This window comes from Mixophyes fleayi, chromosome 6 (assembly GCF_038048845.1).
Source record: "Mixophyes fleayi isolate aMixFle1 chromosome 6, aMixFle1.hap1, whole genome shotgun sequence".
NCBI classification, from domain to species: Eukaryota; Metazoa; Chordata; class Amphibia; order Anura; family Limnodynastidae; genus Mixophyes; species Mixophyes fleayi.
This window is the reverse complement of record NC_134407.1, coordinates 208,490,986-208,512,085: the sequence shown is the minus strand read 5'-3', so window position 1 is coordinate 208,512,085 and position 21,100 is coordinate 208,490,986. Positions and strand designations below refer to the sequence as shown.

The following is a 21,100-nucleotide window of genomic DNA, read 5'->3' as shown; positions in this document are numbered from 1 at the left end:
ACCCTTTGAGTGGCAACTTTGCCACCACCGTTGTCCCAGTATAATGAGAATGTGGTCCCAAAGAACCTTCTCCCACCATCCTCTCATAGTATTAACATGTAAAATAGCATTGAGAGGGGTGTTGTCGCTCTGTTGTGTGTTCGTCCACATCTCTTCTCTCTAACCTCTTTTAATGATGCAGAGTCTCCACCCAACTCTTGTGGTCTGCGGGAATATGGAGCATTGTATTCCATGGAATGACTTTTCGAGACCCCCTTGTGCCTACACAAACCTCAGAGACAACACCACATACACAGGAGTTTGTAGAAAAACACATGTGTATGTTTATTAAAGAATGAAGGAACAATGATGGGAGTTATAAATTAACTGGTGGTGATGTAGCCAAAGTATTCTTAATATAGAACGGTAAACAGTGGAAAGTATGAGCAAAAAGAATACACAGGATCACATCAATCTCAGTAAAACAATAACTCTAAAAGGGATGTAGATGACAACTGGACACCAAAAAGAACAATGAATCAGCATAATTATTTACTTTATCAGATAAATTTAAAGGCGTGCATGTCCCTTCAGTCCAACCACACTGACGGTCACAGCCAAGGACACAAATCAAACACTAAAGCCTGATCAGCAGTTATAGTATGTAGAAGAATGTTCAAACTGAATTAAACTAGATCGGTGTTGGCTAACCTGTGAAACTCCAGGTGTTGTGAAACTACAAGTCCCAGCATGCTTTGCCCTTACCCTTCAAGCATACCCTTCCAGCTTATTGCTGGAAGGGTATGCTGGGACTTGTAGTTTCACAACACCTGGAGTGTCACAGGTTAGCCAACACTGAACTAGATGATCAACCATAGAATAGAAAATAATTGAATAGAATTGTATTGAGTTGAATAGAATAAGATAATGCGAAAGAATAGATTGATTCAAATTTCCCTCAACACTACTTCTCAAATAGCAAAGAAGACTTCTCACTCAAGTAGAGGGTAGGGCTGAGTGACACCACAGCCAGTCAGTAAAGGTTGGGATATAAACCCCCTATGTCTGTGAAATATTACAATGGTACGTTTCACCCCTCACAGTCTATCACGTCCTCAAACTAGCTAGTTAATGCAATCAGTATATTTACAGTATTAATGTTGGGTACCATAGGTGCACATGGTTGGTACCCTGGGTTACTGGGATCTTTGGATAAAGGTGTACCAGTATAAGCCTCTAACTGCTAACTATGGGGTGTGAGGAACAATCCATGTATCACCAGTGACCGTATTCCAGAGGCATTCTGCGGCTGTATAACAACACAGATTTTTCCAGGCACCATGGTCTGTCTTTCGTGTCACAGATCTGCAAGGAACATGTTCCCATTGTGTAACATGGTTTTTTATTCTTTAGCCTTTGGCAAAATAATAAATAATCTTATCCCAATTTATAATGATATATAACCACTGAGGAGTCCAAATACAAGTGGTGCAATGTGATTGTAACTACTTCTACACGGACCACTAGAGGCACAGTCTGTTATTTTCTATATTGATGTATTATTCGTTTACATTATCTTTTTATATTGCCTTATTTATGTTATTTATTATCAACTATACTCAGTTTTATTCTGCACATCTATTTTCTGAAAAGATTAATACTTCCATAACCCATATTTTATTTCAACACTGACATTAACTATAATTTATTTTGGTTCAATACTGCTGTAATACCAGCATTCTAATTGGGAACAACTCTCTTCTACTCTACTCCCCGCTGACCCTAATCCCTCTGGTTTTCCATTATTTTCTCTTTTATACCTTTATATTGTAATGCTTTTTAATCCTCTCCTCCTTCTTCCCGTATCTCCTTCTCTCATCCCGTCCTTTTCCTCTCTTTGTCTGTTTTTCCCAATCATTTCTACAAGTATAATTACTTACACATATTCTCTCCTAGCAGGTTTGTGTTCTCTAGCTCCTACTCCTCATCCTTGTAAAAAGCCTCAGACCCCTGTCTCTGGTGTAACACCACCCTAGACATCAATCTATTGGACAACATGGGAATCCGCACGATGCTCCACGGATATGAAGGGATAAGTGTAACTGTTTCTAGGTGTACTAGTGGAGGGCACAGTGTTATATACATAGACCACCTCCTATTACAGCAAGCACATTAGTGTACCTGAAATTTCACATGGTGGTAATGCTGGAACAGAAACTACATTTAGGGCTACAGTAGTGCACAATGCATAAGACCCAATTTGATTCTAGATTTCTTTCTCAGCTCAGGGCCAAAAATTTAAATTATTAATTTATTTTTAAAACACCAATAATTTACACATCAATGCCCATTAAGTCATTTTTATACAGTAACAACACAAGTCATAATAGTTTACAATGCATTGTTCTTTATTATTTTGTATATGTGATCTACACAGCAGAAGAGACAGAGATTTGCAAATTTTTGGGAAGCCCTCCCCGACTCCCGGCAGAGCAGACCACCCTCCGGGATCTCTCTTTACATTCTTCAGATGTTGTCGGGGCCTTGATGATGTACATAGTGTCATCATGACCCGACCCCCCTCATAATAATGTGAATTGTGCTCGTACCGGAGGAGCGGTTCAAAAATTAGGCAAGTATGATTAGTACACACCTCATGCTATAAAGCAAAATAAAAAACTAGAGCAATAAAAGTAGAAGCACTATATAAAAGAACTTAGATGAAAAAAAAACCCCATAGCTATAGTTGGTCAAGTGTGCCATGGCTCTGCCTTCATGAGTTGGCTAACTCTCAGTAGGTGCAGACAAAGGGCAGATGAGCTGTGCATGTGATAGAGATCCACTTTCCGGCTGATGGATAAAAGAAAACAAGAGCAGATTATCGTTAATTTATATAGCGCCACTGATTCCGCAGCGCTGTACAGAGAACTCATTCACATCAGTCCCTGCCCCATTGGAGCTTACAGTCTAAATTCCCTAATATACACACACAGACAGAGAGAGAGAGAGACTAGGGTCAATTTTTGATAGCAGCCAATTAACCTACTACTATGTTTTTGGAGTGTGGGAGGACACCAGAGCACCTGAAGGAAATCCACACAAACACGGGGAGAACATACAAACTCCACACAGATAAGGCCATGGTCGGGAATTGAACTCATGACCCCAGTGCTGTGAGGCAGAAATGCTAACCACTAAGTCATCGTGCTGCCCATGGAATAGTTTTTCTAATTGCTTGCAATCTTTTTAGCAGCTATTCAACATTCTATTTCAAACTAGTTTCAATGCTGTGCCAAAGGCATTTCATGAAAAAAACTAAACAAAAAAAAGAATGTCAGTGTAGAAAACATAGAATAAATATAAGGGAAACTAAACAAAGTAAAAATACATTTGTAAGTTTTGCAGCAAAAATAAATATTGCAATCAAAATATATTCTTCTATGCTATTGTAAAGCTTTTTGAAATATGTAATTTTACTAGGGCGTTGTTTCGGCCAGTAGATGACAATGTTTTCTCTTGCTCTCTGCTGTGTAATGCATTTATTTATTAAGGGCTATTTCTCTGCATTTCTACGGGTTACCCTTTAAACTTACTTGACACATTGAGGGCTGTGCACCAAGTTCCACATCTCTTACGTTGTCTACAACCCCAGTTGGTGTAGTTCATTCTGCTCCTGTCCACATCTTTGTATTGCCGAATCTAGAAATTGTAGGATGGAGAAGAAAATCATAATGTCAAGCGATTTCCAGTTCAGATGTAACATTTTTATCCTAAAAATAAAAGGCCTTAATCATTAAGGAAAGTAAAGCAAAAAAAAGGAGTAACTTTGCACCTTGGCAAAACCATATAGTATTGGAGGGGGATGTAAATTTAAAATGTGGCGACAGATTTAAAATTGGAGTAGGGCATGTCCTAGTTCAACTTTTCATTCCAGTATAAAATTAAAACTCTCCAGTATTTGTGTGCTATATGGAAAAAACAGCCAGCTTTTAACTTATGAGCAAAATAATAAACTAATTTGCACCCCCTGCATTGTAACATGGTCAGTCCCAGAGAAAATTGACTCCTCTTTTTTTGTCTTACTATCCTTAATGAATTAGGCCCAATGTGAGTAAAAAGTAGTACATGGAACTTGCATGGCAAATGATATACATATACTCCAATAAGGGGAACAGCTAATTCCAGTCATGATAACAGACAGTGAATTTTCACTGCATGTGTCTCGAGTAAAAGCTAGAAAAGGGTGACTTGAAGTGAGTGCTCATTTGCTTATTGGCTTAGGAGCGGTGTGTATTCGTTTACCCCAGAAGATGGTGGCCCTGTTAACCTGCCACCTTAAAACGGAAACATTGAAATGCCAATATAACAAAATCACTTGATAGGGTCTTGGGCCATCACATGAGACCAGCATGACCTGTATTCATCATAGGATTAAGCCTACTAATGTGTGGAATTGTGCTGGAGAATCACAGCAGCATTCCTCTAGAAATTAGTCACTTAACTGACTCCTACTTAATGGTGGTGAAAAGCATAATTTTAAAATATCTCATAAATGCTTGACTCGGTTCAAATCTGGTGACTTATGGGCAATGTTGGTGTCGTGTGCATCAAATCGATGAGCGTCCACACATGCTCTGTGGAAGGGCGCACTGTCATCCTGGAAGACATCCCTCCTGCCAGGAAAAAATGCTGCAACATGGGGAGAAGGTAAAACTTTCAGTACTTTTAAGTGTCCGTTAGAACTGACATTGCTATGTAAGGGAATGGCTGCACCCAAACCATGCCAGGAAAGTGCATTGTACAACATTATAGAACCACTTGAATCCCTACATTGTTGGAAATAAGCAGCAGCCTGTGTATGATATAGGGCAGCACAAGTGGCTTAGTGGTTAGCACCTCTGCCTCACAGCACTGGGGTCATGAGTTCAATTCCCGACCATGGCCTTATCTGTGTGGAGTTTATATGTTCTCCCTGTGTTTGTGTGGGTTTCCTCCGGGTGCTCCAGTTTCCTCCTACACTCCAAAAACATACTGGTAGGTTAATTGGCTGCTATCAAAATTGACCCTAGTCTCTGTCTGTCTGTGTGTGAGTGTGTGTCTATATTAGGGAATTTAGACTGTAAGCTCCAATGGGGCAGGGACTGATGTGAATGAGTTCTCTGTACAGCACTGCGGAATTAGTGGCCCTATATAAATAAATGATGATGATATCCTGCTCTGTAGAGTTCTTGTCAGACCATGTTAATGAAACTGGCTCTCTTCTCAAGTTGACATTTACAGTCAACTGATCTGTAGTTAGTCATCTTTTTGGCTTTGCATCTACAATGATTGCTTGGACATAATGATCCTGGAGAATGTGATTCTGCCCATGTTGCCCTTACTGATGATGTTTTTCCTTCATAGCTCCATGCGGACAACTCTTGAGACACCGTTGCTAATGAAATATTAGCAAGTTGAATTGTCTTGGCCAGGGAAGTTCCTGCTAAACTTGACCCAACCATTACTCTTCTTTCAATATCACTAAAGTCTCCTCCTGTAGCTGTTCTAGCTATAATTTTAGGCAACCAGGACACTCCGGTATTTATATAAAAGTCACTGATCATGTTGGGATGCTTCCTTAACGTATACGTCACACCTATGCTTTCACTTCGCATGGTGTTGATTATTTACCCAGGTATCTCCATCTTACTTATACAGCACTATATATACCAAAAAGTAAGAAATGTCTCCTAGATCATCATTAGTCTGCACTCCTTCCAATAATAATAAGTATTAATTTCATAAATATGTATGGTATGGTGGTGTAGAAGGACCATGGGACACCTACTTGTGAATGCATTTAGGTCAAAAGTTGCCCTATCTTGCTACTTACATTTTTAGATTTCCAGACACCAATCCATACAAGGTTCTGGTTTGCAGCTCTTCTCCTTGCAAGACATCGCAGTCGGTTATTAGCCACACGGCTGTGTATAGAACACAGGTTCCCTCTATGTCTTCGGCAGGATCTCTATGGAGGCAATATAAAAGTCATTACTATGCAAGCTCAAGTCTACAGAAAATCCATAATAGTCCATAATTACCAACCAAACCAATCTCACTTAACATCCATTGGTCCATCTTACACTAGACTGAAGAAAGCTAATATATGTTAGTATCTGCTATTTGGGCTATATCATTAAAGGATTCAAATCATCATAAAAAATTAAAAAACATTCTTAATGGTTTTGAGTTATTTTTGGGTACAGTGAAATTAATGTCAGATGTTTTAAAAAATATATACCTTTGATAATTTAATATAGTTTAGAAATAAAATAACTCTGAATAGAAGTGTAGCCAAGTGTCTCATTATTAGGAGGTTAAAGAAGACCTTTATTGATCTTGTGTTGTTGATTAGGTCAGAAGAAGATTCTGTAAAATGAAACCACTCTGTATTATTCTAAATTGTGTTTAATGAGTGCTGTGTTTATTTATAGATTAAGGCATAGAATGAAAAAAAAAATATGCTAATTTTTCATGAAATAGACAAATTCATCAATATTATAGATGCTGTGGCTCTATATTCCCCTTCTACAACCACAGTAGGTCACAATTATCTACTTTTACCCCAAACAGGATGATTTTGGCAATGGCAAAATACAGCAAAATAAAATACAACTATTTAAAGTCAGAAAAACAGGCCCGATCTACTTTCAGAATTAAATTGAAGGCATTTCACAGTGGATGTGTAGCAGAATTAGATGAAGTAAAACACAGCTAGGTATGAGTATTATCTCAGGTAACAAGTTGTTTTATATTTGCAATAAATTGCCCTCTGACTTCGAGCATGGGCTGCATATGTGGAGAAAGAAGTGCTAATCCCTGTATTATGTGTGGAACTTAAAAAAGCAGAAAAAAGGATGGTGTAAAACAATTATAAAATGTGTATTTTATTACAAGAACTCAACCCAAAAATAAATATACAACTGCTAATAATCCTAACTAATTTGGGTCACTTCCCCTTTGACAAATGTTAATGTGTGAAATGTTAACGCTCAGATTGTCTGATGTTTAAAATGTTCTTTTGTTTTGTGTACTAGTATAATAACTATTGTGAAACTCTTAATGGATTAAAGTAGACGAATTGTACTTTGTGATAACTGCAGTGTGTGATATAACATTTATCACTAACTCAGTTGCAATCAGTAAATATCTCAGTAAGATAGTAGAAGGACCAGGTGCACACTGGGATTTCGCTGATCAGTGTGCAGGATTTTAACTTATGGTAGACAAAGACAACAGTGTTTCCATTGTAATCAATTATAAAAATGTAGGCCTTGATACCAGGCGATAGAATAAAGTTAAATTCTCAAACTTAGGGAATTAAGAAAAGACATACATGCAAATTATGGAAGGACAAACCCATGAAAATATGATATTATGGGGATATCTCTCCAGTTATAAATTTTAGCCTGGGGGACGAGACTCTATTCAGCAGTCTATTTTAAAGGGAAAAAAAACCTTGGGCAGTACCCAGCCCAAAGTAGCCCACTATGGGATCAGCCTAGGGGGCAAATGCCCCTCTGCCCCCTGGCCGAGCCTTCCCTGCCCTAGGGGATACAAAGATAAAATACTGATATGTTAAAATTCATGACATATGATTAGATTATAGGAAGCAATAACTAAACTAAACCAAGCAAACAAAGGGTTAGCAATTCAGCCATGTAATTCTGGACACGAAATACATATGATGCATGGTCCCACAATATGTATTTTATAGATTTACTTACATCCCTGTATCATTGGTTAGGTACACTAACTTGGTTCACATTTTATAAAATGGTTCATCAGGAAACAGTTTGAACTGTGGTGCAACAGTCATATACATCCTGACCCCCGTAGCCCATGTCGTTCTCTTGACAGCATTGGGGTGAGTGTGTTTCAGCCACAACTATAACAATACGTTGAGTCCTGTATACCCATAATTCACAGTTCAATTATTACATTTGTAAACCATTAAGGAATAGGAGAAATTAGAGGGTGTATCTAACCAGAGGGTGTATCTAACCAGTGATCACATGGTGTGCTTATTTATTAGACATGACCCTTGGGGTCTAACCATGTTTAACCATTTATATTTTTAAAATAGGGGTTTTGTTCTTTCATTTCTTACAATATCCAAGTGAATATTGCTTTAAATCTGTGAACTCATAATTGGAAAGTAATGACTCCCTGTTTCATTGCTACCTTTGCTATTTATGTTTTGCTTAAAGTCACATATACAGGAATATAATTAAAAATAGGGAAACGAATCAAAACTCTTCATATGTCTTTCCCTAATTAATCGTGATTTTTAATAGTTTAACGCTATACAATACATATCGTTTACAGCTACCTGACAGACAAGCCTTCATTTAAAAACGACTCTCAGTAATCATACAAACCTGAGCCTTCCAGAACACCCTCTTGCGTCTAAAAACATGATACTTGCATCTCCTTTTGTCAGCACAGATATCAGAATCACCCGTTCCTTTATCAAGCTCTAGTGTTGCGTTGTGGCATAGACTTAGGTCGGAGGTCAGCAGGTCATCAGTCAGGTCACTTCCATCCTCTTGGCAGTCTGTATCAGCTGTTTCTTCTAAGTCACCCTGATCAGCTGCTTCTTCTAAATCCCTCTGAACCCAATCCTCTGAAAAGATAAAGCATTTATCACTAACTAGGTCACTGTCTTTATGTTACTCGCAATTGATTTTTTTCTGTTACAATGAAAGTAAATGAAAATAAGAGAGAGGCATATTCCTAAGAACAGTAGATATAACATTGAGCTAATCTATAAAAAAAATGTACAACACAAATACTCTCAGTAAGTGAAACACCTAATACATGGAGACTGTATAAAGTGTCAGCTCACCAGATTCTTGAGCATAGATGGTCCCCACCAGAAGCAGCAACAGGAGACGGAACATGTCTGTTGAGAAGAATGAACAGCAATCATTTCAAGCCCTTCTCATTGGTTCTCAGAGCTGACATGTTACTGTGGTTGTTTTACCTTTCCAGAGATTTGAACCTTTTAGGTCTTCACGATTCTGAAGGTCTTCTCAGATGTGTCCTTAGTTTTCCGACACCTGCATTCTCAATTTATATACAGTAATTTTAGGAAGTTGTGGTTAAAGGGATTAGATTATGGCATATACATTTGTAATAATGTTAAAAATAATGACAAGTGTACAATAATATCAAACCACAAACATTACGCAATTACAACTTCAACTGTCACTGCACAGGCTCAATCAACATTTGTTTTATGTATTATAACAAAACCATTTACATTTGTATTCTGCATACCTTTAGATGAACTGGAAACTTATACAATGTATCAGAACTAATAAATTAAGCCAAAGCCATAAAAAAATAAAATAAAGTGGACTTATTTTATGTAGTCATATATAAATATAAAAGTTTCATAATATTAGTCTTATTGCTTGTTTTCTTATGTTCAGAGTATAATACAATTAAATTATTATCACATCCAGTAATCATCTAATATTGGGTAGGTGTAGTTTGTTTGTTTAGAATATAAAAGTATTTTGTTATGATGACGTCCAGTTATAATGTTATGTTGGGTATTTGAAGTGAGCTATGACATGATAGAGTATAAATGACTTGTATCATGCTCATTGTTCAGCTCATGTTAAATATCTACAGTATTCTATATCTATATAGGTTAATAGTAGCATATTATGATGATATTCAATTAATAGGTCATGTGGATATGTGCAGTGTTCTATGTGTGTGTGACAATACTTGGGAAAACTTTAGCTCTTACCCCAAGCCTATCAGTAATGAATGATCCAGTGTCTACCAGAAACAACTCTGCATAGATGTGACACTTCATTGGGACTATGCCACTGGCCTAACTCTTCATGGTATTGTTAGGCGGGAATTAACTCAAACCTAGGCACTGGTAAAAACTCAATAATCATGATTATTATACTTTACATTCTCAAGATATACCGGGGTAATTTTATTTTTCCTAAGGAAAGTGATTGACAGATATATTTTTCCATAAACAGACACTTCAACACAATAGATTGCTCTTCTTCTAGAACAGAACATTAGGGTTTCACTGCTCCTTTCTTCATGGTTGTTTCCCTGTGGGTGCAAAGAGCAATGGTCTATCTGGTGATGAGGTCAAGCTAAGTGGAGCAATGCTCTTAGCAGTTCCTTTATGAGTTTTGCTATGGGTCATAGCTGTGAAAGCCAAATAATTGGATGAAGCAATCCAAATTAATTTATATTGTTTTACCAATGCGATTGCGATTAGTGTGCCACATGTAATGACCTAATTTCACGGATTACTAACACACACCTTTACTTTCACACTTGCACTTGTAAATAATAAACATTTATTAAGGTTCCAATACACATTTATTTATTAGTAAAATGTATTAGAGATTATATATGCATAGATAAAACTATAGTAAAGGTATTAATGGTTCAGGTCCTCTAAAAGGTAAGGAGTTCAGTCTCATTTTAAAGCTTATTTCACCAGCATTAACCCGGTTTTGACAGAGTAGCGATCGCATCTAGTGGTCGTACGTTATGAACAATATGAGATTAATACTCAAAAGTACTTTGTTTGGCGGGACAGTTTGAACTGGTTATTCGGCGGGAAGACATGTAGACAACAGTTGGGGAAAGTTGCCCCCCACCCTTTGTTGAAGATCAAATTAACTGACCTATGACCAGCAGACAACTGGAACATCATTAGCCCTGTACCAATGAAGACCTCTCTTAGTGTTATCTGTGTACATAGTGACATCATCAGTATTTTTCTGTAAACTGAAGCTGCATATAAGCAAGCTTCCCTGGGCCATTGTTCTCTCTACATTCCTGACTACAGAACTATATGGACCTGGGCCCAGGTGAAGCGCTAGCAAAAATGTAATGTATTCTATTTTTATACTTCCCTGCTTTATTGTAATATCTTTTATGCATTATGATGGCTTGTTGTATATCCTGCTATATTTTGCAATTAAATATCTTTGTGCAATAATCGAATTGGACAATGTTTATTGGTAGCAATAAAATGAACTTAATATGGCATTACTGGTAATGTCATGATCCATAGCCAATGTTAATAATGCCTTTGTCATGGACCCATCATTATCCGGACCATGGCAATATACCTTTGTTGCCCTCCTAACATGGTTACTCAGACAATTTTATTTTTTATTAACTGGGAACTATGGAAGAAGCCAAGGTGCAACAGTTTATGGAGTAAAGTTTTCTGAAAACCGAGCCCACCTGAACATTGTAGATCCGAGTAACAAGCCGAGCTGGCTCGGTACTTTTGCACGCCCTCAGAAATTAAAATGAGGCAAAACATCATTGTTGCATTGTTGGATCTCGCGAGTTTTGGATTCTACAAGTACCGCCCTCCACGGAGATCCGGTGTCATTTCACAGACACAGAAGGGGTAGGAGGGTTCTTGGCAGCCTCCAGTGCAGTTGGGCAGCGTCATTGATGAAACAGAAAGAGGAGGGGTGGCAGTGTTCTTAAAAGTCTCCAATCACATTGCTCTGTGCCATGGATATGGATTCACATCAGTCCACAGAAGACCAGGAGCACCAAGCAGCTGCTGGCACCAGTCATGATGATAGTAATCTCTCTATGTCATCAGATAAAGCCTATGTTAAAGTGCATAGTGTTTCTAAGTCAGGGAAACAAAAATATCTAAAAAAATATTTTACCTTGGTAAAGAAAAAAAGCACCCACAATCAAGGCAGTTAACTGCAGAAAACAATAAAATTGCCAAAATGCCATTCTACACATGCAGTGGAAAGGAAAAAATCAGACCTTCGCCTTTCTGTATGTGTGCAAGTTCTGCAACTATCAGTGAGGCATATTCTTGTAAGGTCAGTCATGATAATGCAAGACCTTGTCATTCAGACTCAAAAAGTGGTGCCCAAATACTTTTAAGTGTGTAAGCCTGACCTTTCTGATACTGTACTCAGGGCCGCCGAGAGGGGGGGGGGAGCGGGTACAGTTTACCCGGGCCCGGCCATGCCAGGGGGCCCGGGCCGGGGCCCTCGCTGCTAATTTTTTTTTTTTCATTTTCTCTTTTGTGATATTTTTTTTAAAACTTTTTTTATTTTTTATCCCACGGGGGGAGGGGGGGGGGGGTCTTGGGTTTCTTGGGAGCTGGAAGAAAAAAACAACAAAAAAACCCCAATACTCACGTGATCACGCGGCGCCGTGTCCCTCCTCTCCTCTTCTCCATTCACACTGACTGCCGGGCGTGACGTCATCAAGTCACGCCTGTCAGTCAGTGAGGAGCGCCACAGCCAGCATGAAGAAAGAAGACAGAGGAGGAGACAGAAGAGCAGAAAAGAAAAGAAAGACGTTGACAAAAGGTAAGTAAAGTAACGGAGAGGCTAGGGGAGGAAAACAGAGAGGGACAGTACTTTAAAGAAAGGGGAGAGAGAAACAGAGGAGGAAAAAAAAGTGGGAGAGAGGAACAGAGGAGGAAAAAAAGGAGAGAGCCACAGAGTAATAAAAAAAAAATGGGAGAGAGGAACAGAGGAGGAAAAAAAGGAGAGAGCCACAGGGGAATAAAAAAAAAAGTGGGAGAGAGGAACAGAGGAGGAAAAAAAGGAGAGAGCCACAGAGGAATAAAAAAAAATTGGGGAGAGAGGAACAGAGGAGGGAAAAAAAGTGGGAGAGAGGAACAGAGGAGGAAAAAAAAGTGGGAGAGAGGAACAGAGGAGGAAAAAAAGGAGAGAGCCACAGAGGAATAAAAAAAAATTGGGGAGAGAGGAACAGAGGAGGGAAAAAAAGTGGGAGAGAGGAACAGAGGAATAAAAAAAGTGGGGGAGAGCCACAAAGTAAAAAAGAAGGAAGAAAAGCAGCATGGAGGTCACATTGTGAGCATAAGGGGGTACAGTGTAGTTGTGATGAAGGGGCACAGTATTGTGTGTGTGATGGCACAGGGGGCTTGTTGCAATGTAGTGTGTGTGAGGTAGGTGGCGGCTAATTAATGGGCGCTATTTTGTTTGTAGGGTGATGGTGAGGCAATTTAATAGTGGGGACTATTAATTTAAGATGGGGTGGTTTGGGGGCTATTGAATCTTGGGGTGAGTTTAGGGAGAATGAGGTCTATTTATTAAATGTGACTATGAATTATTTAATGGCAGTGATGGTTGCGGGAAATAGGTATTTCTGGGGCTGTTTGCAGGAAGGGAAATAGGTTTATTTATTAAATGTGAATAGTATTATTTTAATGTTGGGGCTGGAGGAAGGCCTAATTATTAATCGTGGGTGCTATTGATTTAACGCCGGGGCTGGCTGTAATTTTCTAAATGTAGCCATTTTTTTTTTCAAAATAGGTCCTTCAACATTTCTGGATCCGGACAAGCCACAACTAAAGAAACCAGCAGCCACAGGTGGAGAAAGTGAGAAGAACAGGTAAGAGAGAGCAGCACAGTGTGTGAAATGTTGTGATTCTAGTAGGGACAATACCAATTTTTGGTGAATGTTGTGCCCAATGTAAGGTGTAGGCCAAGACTGAACTGTTTGTGTACACACTGCATTGTTTGTATACTACACTGTGGTGGTAGATGTCCTGAAAGTCAGGAGTGCTTGAACATATGTGACGCTCCGGCGAATTGAGAGCCTAGTGGTTTTGATGTTAGAAAAATTTTTGGGGGCTTACTTGACTATGAGGGGGGGCCCCATGAATTTGTTGTACCCGGGCCCTGAATTCTTCTTGGCAGCCCTGACTGTACTCATAAAGAAGCCTCCTTTCAGCATTTCTGCAAATGTGTGGACGAGTAGTCCAAATGTAGCTGGTGACACACAAATTCAGGATGCCACTTTGGTATTGCAACAGGATAAGGGGGATATTTGTGTAGCTGACAACAGCGCTAATGAGGATGTTGATTACAATGATGTTTGTGTAAGTCCTGCACCAGTGGAAGCAGTTCTTGCTAATGATAAGAAGAAAACCATTGTCATGTCTGGGCATAAGACGAAAAAATCCACCTCTTATGTGTGGAATTATATTTACCCAAATTCTGACAACAGTGTGCTAGCCATTTGTAAAGCCACAGTCAGTAGAGATAGGGATCTTAACCATCTAAGAACCTCATCCATGTTGCGCCATTTGAAGAAAGTTCATGGGAAGCTTTTGGGAAAATCAGAAACTTCTGCATCTCTGTGGTAGGTAGCGCAAAACCACGCAGATCATAAAGGATCCAGAAGTTTTGTCTGCAATTGTGATACGGAGGCAGTATAGTAAGTGGTGCCAGGGCATTAACTGTGGGAATCACTTGCAGATCCCACTGAAGTGTCATGGATTGAAAAATCAAAGGCAACATTGTAAATTTAATTTTATTTACTATCAATATTGTTTCTTGATATAGCGCAAGTCCCTGCCCCATTGGGACTTACAATCTAAATTCCCTAAACCACACAGACAGACTAGGGTCAATTTTGTCAGACAATTAACCTACCAGTATGCTTTGGATTGTGGGAGGAAACCGGAGCACCCAGAGGAAATCCACGCAAACTCCAAAAATGTAGGGCCCTGGTCAGAATCAAATTCATAAACCCAGTACTGTGAGGCAGCAAAGCTAACCACTGTGCCACAGTGCTGCCCACCTCGGTATTAGTACTGGTAATAGTACTTCTACCAGTAAAAATTGTAAGCTTTAAAAATTCTCAGACAGGTCCCTCTAAAACACTTGAAAATCTCTCCCAAAACACCAACTCTTTCAAGCATTAATAGAAAACACTATGAATTTCTGTAAAAAGAAGACAAACAAAATATACATAAACATTCCAAGTGAACAATGATCTGCTCTACGCCTCTTGTTACCCATGCTTCCCAAACAACAGTCTCAGACTGTTCTTCTAAGAAGCCTATCCTTCTTCCTGTGACCTATATTGTCTATTCTTATACCAACTCTACAGTAGCCACTCATATTTTTCCCATCAGCAGTTACAATTGCATCATCGCCCGCATCTGTCCCTTTCTCTCTCAGGAGGCCACCAAAACTATCATCCCCGATCTCATCCTCTCTCGCCTCGACTATTGTAACTTCCTCCTCACTGGCCTCCCCCACTCCCGTCTCTCCCCCCTCCGCTCTATACTCAATGCGGCCGCAAGACTCATCTTCCTCTCACGCAGCTCCTCCTCTGCCTCCCCTCTCTGCCTTGCCTTACACTGGCTCCCCTTCCCCTACAGAATTCTTTTCAAACTCCTCACTACCACTTACAAAGCTCTCTCCCACTCTACTGCCCGTTATATCTCTAACCTCCTCTCCATTCACACTCCTGCCAGCTCCCTGTGCTCGGCCAATGATCGCCGCCTCTCCTCCACTCTTATCACCTCTTCCCACTCCAGAAACAAGACTTTTCCCGTGCGGTCCCCCTTCACTGGAATGAAGGGGGGCAGCACGGGAAAAGTGCGTTCCATCCGTCCCTCGTTCCGTCCGTCTTTCTCCTACTCTATGCTCCTTCAAACGTGCACTCAAAACTCACCTCTTCCTCAACGCCTACCGACCATCTACTTAACCCCCTCATCTCCTCCACTCGTTCTCCCTTCTCTCCCCCTTGCCTCAACTGGCTCCTCTTGTGCCTGGTCTGTTTACCCCCCCTTAGGATGTAAGCTCGTATGAGCAGAGCCCTCTTCCCTCCTGTCTCCTTACCTGTTCTTCTGCTCCGTAGTTATTGCATTAGGCTGCCTGGAGTTTCTGAATTATTGGTACTTTTTGTTTATTGTTCTGTACTGTTTCACCCTGTATAGTCTACTGTTTGTTCTGTGTGCGGCGCTGCGGAAATCTTGTGGCTCCTAACAAATAAATGATAATAATAATAATAATAATAATAATAATAATAATAATAATAATAATAATATTCATGCGTTACCTATGCCTCTTAGATTGTAAGCTCATTTGGACAGGGACATTTTTGCCTTCTGTTTCAGGTCATTGTAAAACCTTTAATGTGGAGCACTGTGTAACATGTTAGTTCTTTTTAAATAAAGGGTAATAATAATAATAATAATAATAATAATAGCACAGCAAATCTTTTTTTCTTTTTATATTTTATATTTGTTGTTATTACATGAGTGGCAGGTGTCAAACCACAGATAAGAAATATTCTGTGACGCCACCAGGTTTTCTACTCTGAGGAACTTGTGTAAGTATCACTGCTCATATCGGATAACTGTCCAGCAGTCAACGGCTTCACAGAGATAAATGTTAGTGCACAATGGCTTTACAAGTTGTTGCCTCAGTGCCCATTACTAAACCATTACAAACTGACACAGGATCATACGTGGGTACGCTGGGACTCACCTGACACAAGTTGGAATTAATTAATGTAAATAATGGGGTGCAAGAGAGATGGGACTTACATTGTATAAACAAAAACAGACGTAGATCCTCTGCACTCTCCATGTACAGACTGGGGTGCATTCTTTGCATTAATAAATTCCAACTTGTGTCAGGTGAGTCCCAGGTCTCCCATGGCTGCTAGTGCTTGGGAAAGACTTGCCTTTAAAAGCTGTGTGCAGGTAAAGCCTTTATAAATAGCATAGCATTTGATCATGTTAGGACTGACCAGAATGGGAACACTTTGGCGTGAGTTGGTCAGCTTAACATACAGGGCCGGACTGGCCATCTGGCACTTCTGGCAAATGCCAGAAGGGCCGATGGCAGTGTGGGCCGGTCCGGTCCCTGCGATACCCAGATTAAATAAAAAAAAATGTTTTTTTTTTTTTTTTGTGTAGCCGTCATGACGTGTGACGTCATGACGGCTCTGTGCGCCGGCCCGGCTCCCGCGTAGGACTAGCTGCAGTGGAGGCAGCAGTCAGTGCTTTGGTAAGTGTAGAGAATATGTGTGCAGGGAGGGGGGGGAGACAAACGGAATATGTGTGCAGGGAGGGGGGGGAGACAAACGCAGTATGTGTGCAGGGAGGGAGGGAGACAAACGGAATATGTGTGCAGGGAGGGGGGGAGACAAACGGAATGTGTGTGCAGGGAGGGGGGGAGACAAACACAGTATGTGTGCAGGGAGGGGGGGGGAGATAAACGCAGTATGTGTGCAGGGCGGGGGGGAGACAAACGCAGTATGTGTGCAGGGAGGGGGGGAGACAAATGCAGTATGTGTGCAGGGCGGGGGGGAGACAAACGCAGTATGTGTGGAGAGGGGGGAGACAAACGCAGTATGTGTGCAGGGAGGGGGGGCAGACAAACGGAATATGTGTGCAGGGAGGGGGGGAGAGAAACGGAATATGTGTGCAGGGAGGGGGGGAGAGAAACGGAATATGTGTGCAGGGAGGGGGGTAGAGAAACGGAATATGTGTGCAGGGGGGGAGAAACGGAATATGTGTGCAGGGGGGGAGTGAAACGGAATATGTGTGCAGTGGGGGAGAGAAACGGAATATGTGTGAGGGGGGGAGAGAAACGGAATATGAGTGCAGGGGGGGGGAGAGAAACGGAATATGTGTGCAGGGGGAGGGAGAGGGGCAATAAATGTCTGCGGGGGGGGAAGAGGGGCAATAAATGTCTTCGGGGGAGAGGGGGTGATTGAAAATATCTGCAGGGGGGGAAAGCAATGGCTGTAGGAGGGGGAAAATAAAAATGGCCAATGTGTGTGGGGGACAGTATATGACTATAATGTGTGTGGGGGACAGTTTATGACTATAATGTGTGCTATTAAGTGAATGTCGGGCTGTTTGGGGAAAATGAGGTCTAATTATTAAATGTGATTATGAATTATTTAATGCCTGGGATGTTTGTGGGAAATGGTTATTTTTATTAAACATAAATGCTATTTAATTTCTTGCTGAGGTTGTTTGGAGGGAGGGAAATAGATTTATTTATAAAATTGGAATACTATTATTTTAATGTTGGGGCTGGAGTGAGGCCTAATTTTATAACGTGGGTGCTATATTGAGTTAACACCGGTGCTGTTTGGAGTTTTCTAACTTTCATGTACCCATTTTTTCCCAAATAGGGCCCCCAACATTCCAGGATCCAGACAAGCAGCAACTGATCTAAAGACACCAGCAGCCACAAGTGGTGACAATGACAAGACAGGTAAGAGAGAGCAGGACAGTCTGCCAACTGTCCTGAATTTGCTGGGTGACTGTCCCGCTTAGTCAGGATTTGGTCTGACTGCAAGGACAATTGGGAGGTATGTCCTACTTCACATTGTACTGCTTGTGAAGGCAGAACTGTGTGCACCTAACAGTAGTGCTCACAGTATTGCCTATGTATTTGTTGAAAATGTGTCTAATAACCATATTACATAATAGGAGCCCCCTGTCTTAAGTGCCTAGGGTCCCCTGAGACTAAGTCCAGCTCTGGTTAGCAGGAGGGAGCGGATAGCTACTCCCAGTTCCCGGACAAGACACAGCCTGCAGAGCAAGCCGAGGAGCTCGAAGTCTCATGAGATTTATTAATCTTGTGAGACTAAGAGTTTCCCTGCTCACTCTACAGGACGTTCCCACTCTGATGGATGTCAGCAGCATCAGAAGCATAGATAAGTACAGTGGACTCGGGGTGTTGTAATGTGCTTCTGGGGTGGAGGGGTGGCATGATAGGGAGGGCCTGATAAATGTAATGTTTTATTATAATGTATGTAATGTATGTTTCAATGCCCCATGTTGACCACACCCCCTGCATAATGTGGCCACGCCCTTAGCGGCACCCAGTTTTTTCATGCTCATCAACAGAGATGGGCCTGTATGCTTGAAATGCCAGGGCTGATTTTTAGTCCCAGTCCGGCCCTGTTAACATATATTGTACTATGTGGAACTAACATTCCCCTGTTTTTAATATAGAAAAATTTAGTTAAAAATTTAGTTAAATTTAAAATATTTTAAAGTATATTTTAAATTTAACTGATAAAAGGTATATTTTAAATAAAATGATCATTACAGAGTGCCCTTGTTAAGCATGCTTTCCTCTATCACATGTGTCTTTAAACTGAATATTTCACATGCAGAGGTGCACCAATTCAGCCATTTGATATAATTATAAATGTGATAAAAATATCAGTCTGGAAATGTAAATAAAAATACTTAGTGCGGTGGTATATAACCTTCCTTATCCCTGTTTTTTGTCTACACAATGTGGATAACCCCCTCTTGCACCTCAGTCTGTACATGGAGAGTGCAGATGATCTACGTCTGTTTTTGTTATATATATATATATATATATATATATATATATATATATATATATATATAATATATGCTTCTTGCTTTTAAAGCCCCAAGTTTTTCAACCAATGAGTGTATATATACGTATATATATATATATATATATATATATATATATATACCAATTGCATAAATTGGAATGATATCATGGAGCAATGTATGCAGAATTGCAAGGTAATAATCCTTCCTTTCCTTATCTCATTGGGCGTTCATCTGGTGCTGTGGCAGCTACAGGTAGGTCTAACTTCAAGTAGCTTTAATCCTCTTGTCAATCATGGATCAGTCTACAGACCAGGATCCTCCCAGTACTAGTACTGGCGGTAGTAGTACTTTTTCAACCTCTACTAGTGAAAAAGGAAGAAAGTGTAAATAAGCATGCTCAAAATCCAAATGCTGTCAATCTCAAAGAAAACATCATCTCTTGATGTAAGGATTAAAGAAAAAGTTACTGATGCATGTGGTCATTTGTCTAAATAAATGAAAATAGCTATCATTCTATACACCACCTGCAGTGGCAAGGAAAGGCTTAGACATTGCCCCCATTTTACTAGTAGTGATCCTGATACTCCTGATGCACATACCAGAATGACCATTGCAAAAGAGAGTGCCCAACATTGTCATGCATCTACTGGAACTTCCCATGCACCACCTTCTCCCTCTGAGTGTAGGTCTGTCATCTCCAAAACAGCCACATCAATGCATGAAAGGAACACTGAGGCTGAAGAACAAAAAAGGCATTCAGAGAATCCTGCAGAGAGTCAAAGGGTGTCCATGAGTGCTATTTGTGAGTCTGCCATTTCAGACTGTGACACTGTAATTATAGAGCAGCCTCTTTCCAAAATGTATCAATCATTTGGAAATGTGATGATGAATTGCAATGATGATGATGATTTAGACATAGAAATTGAGGATGTTACTTTGGAACTTGCAAATATGCAACAGAATTATGAGGATAATTGTGGATCTGAAAATGATGAATGTGTTGTACTTGAACAAGATAATGAGGAGGATGATGATGATGATTGTGTCCAAGTAAGGTAGCAGTGGTACCAATTTAGCATTCAAGTGCGTCCGATTTCCGCCATGAATACACAATGTTTTAGCAGATTAGTTGATGTCATCTGTTCACGATACCAAATTTCATCTCAATTTTATTTCTTCTGAAAAGCAATTCCTCAGCTGTACCAGGAGGTTAAACAAAAAAGTAATTCAGTCCCTAGAAAATCCCTTTGTACCGACTATCCACTTAACTACGGATATATGGACAAGCGATACTGGTCAAGTAAAAGACTACATAACTGTGACAGCCAACTGGGTAGGTGTATTACCAGCAGCAGCAGTAGCAGCGCTGGTAGCATTATAATCCTCCTCCTCATCCTTTCAGCATAGTAGCGCTAGCACACAATGCCAAGTCATTCACAGGCAAGCAACTCTCTGTATTGCTGGCTTCACTAAGAAACATACCGGTGTCAATCTGTTTGAAAAATCTGTTGGAATGTCATAGAAAAATGACTCACCTTGCTAAGACTCTCCTCAGAATTCTTCATTGCCGATGGTGGTGTGAGCAGTGTGTATATTACGACTAACATGTTTTGCACATGCAATAAATTTGGTAGTACAGAATTTCTTTAAAAATGTGAGGTCAGTGCAGGAGATGCTGTCTGTGGCCCATAAAATTTCTGGGCATTTTTGGCATTCACTTCCTCCCATCGCTTCACTTCTGGCTACAGGCCACCTAGGTCTATCTTCTTTTCTAAAATGTCTATTGATTCCACTGCTGTGCCATCTACTGAGCTTTTATTATTGCATTTCTACAATGTGTCACGCATGCTGTCTAACATTTCAAATAGTTTAGCCATGTTCTTTCTCTCTTTCGCTCACCATTTCACTTCTGGTTTCAGACCAGGTAGG

At 40.2% G+C, this 21,100-nt stretch overlaps 1 protein-coding gene across 1 annotated transcript in view; it reads right to left on the bottom strand.

Annotated features, from left to right (window-relative positions):
• Nucleotides 1–2,384: 2,384 nt before the first annotated feature.
• The window catches only part of LOC142160587 (proteoglycan 3-like), a 35,884-nt gene continuing 17,168 nt past the window's right edge, over nt 2,385–21,100 (bottom strand). The window contains exons 3-6 of the mRNA XM_075215457.1: nt 8,400–8,617; nt 5,852–5,986; nt 3,573–3,678; nt 2,385–2,829 (exon numbers count right to left, since the gene is read on the bottom strand). Of these exons, the coding sequence (XP_075071558.1) occupies nt 2,771–2,829; nt 3,573–3,678; nt 5,852–5,986; nt 8,400–8,617 (518 nt within the window). The 3' untranslated portion in view covers nt 2,385–2,770. The remainder of the gene's footprint in view (nt 2,830–3,572; nt 3,679–5,851; nt 5,987–8,399; nt 8,618–21,100) is intronic.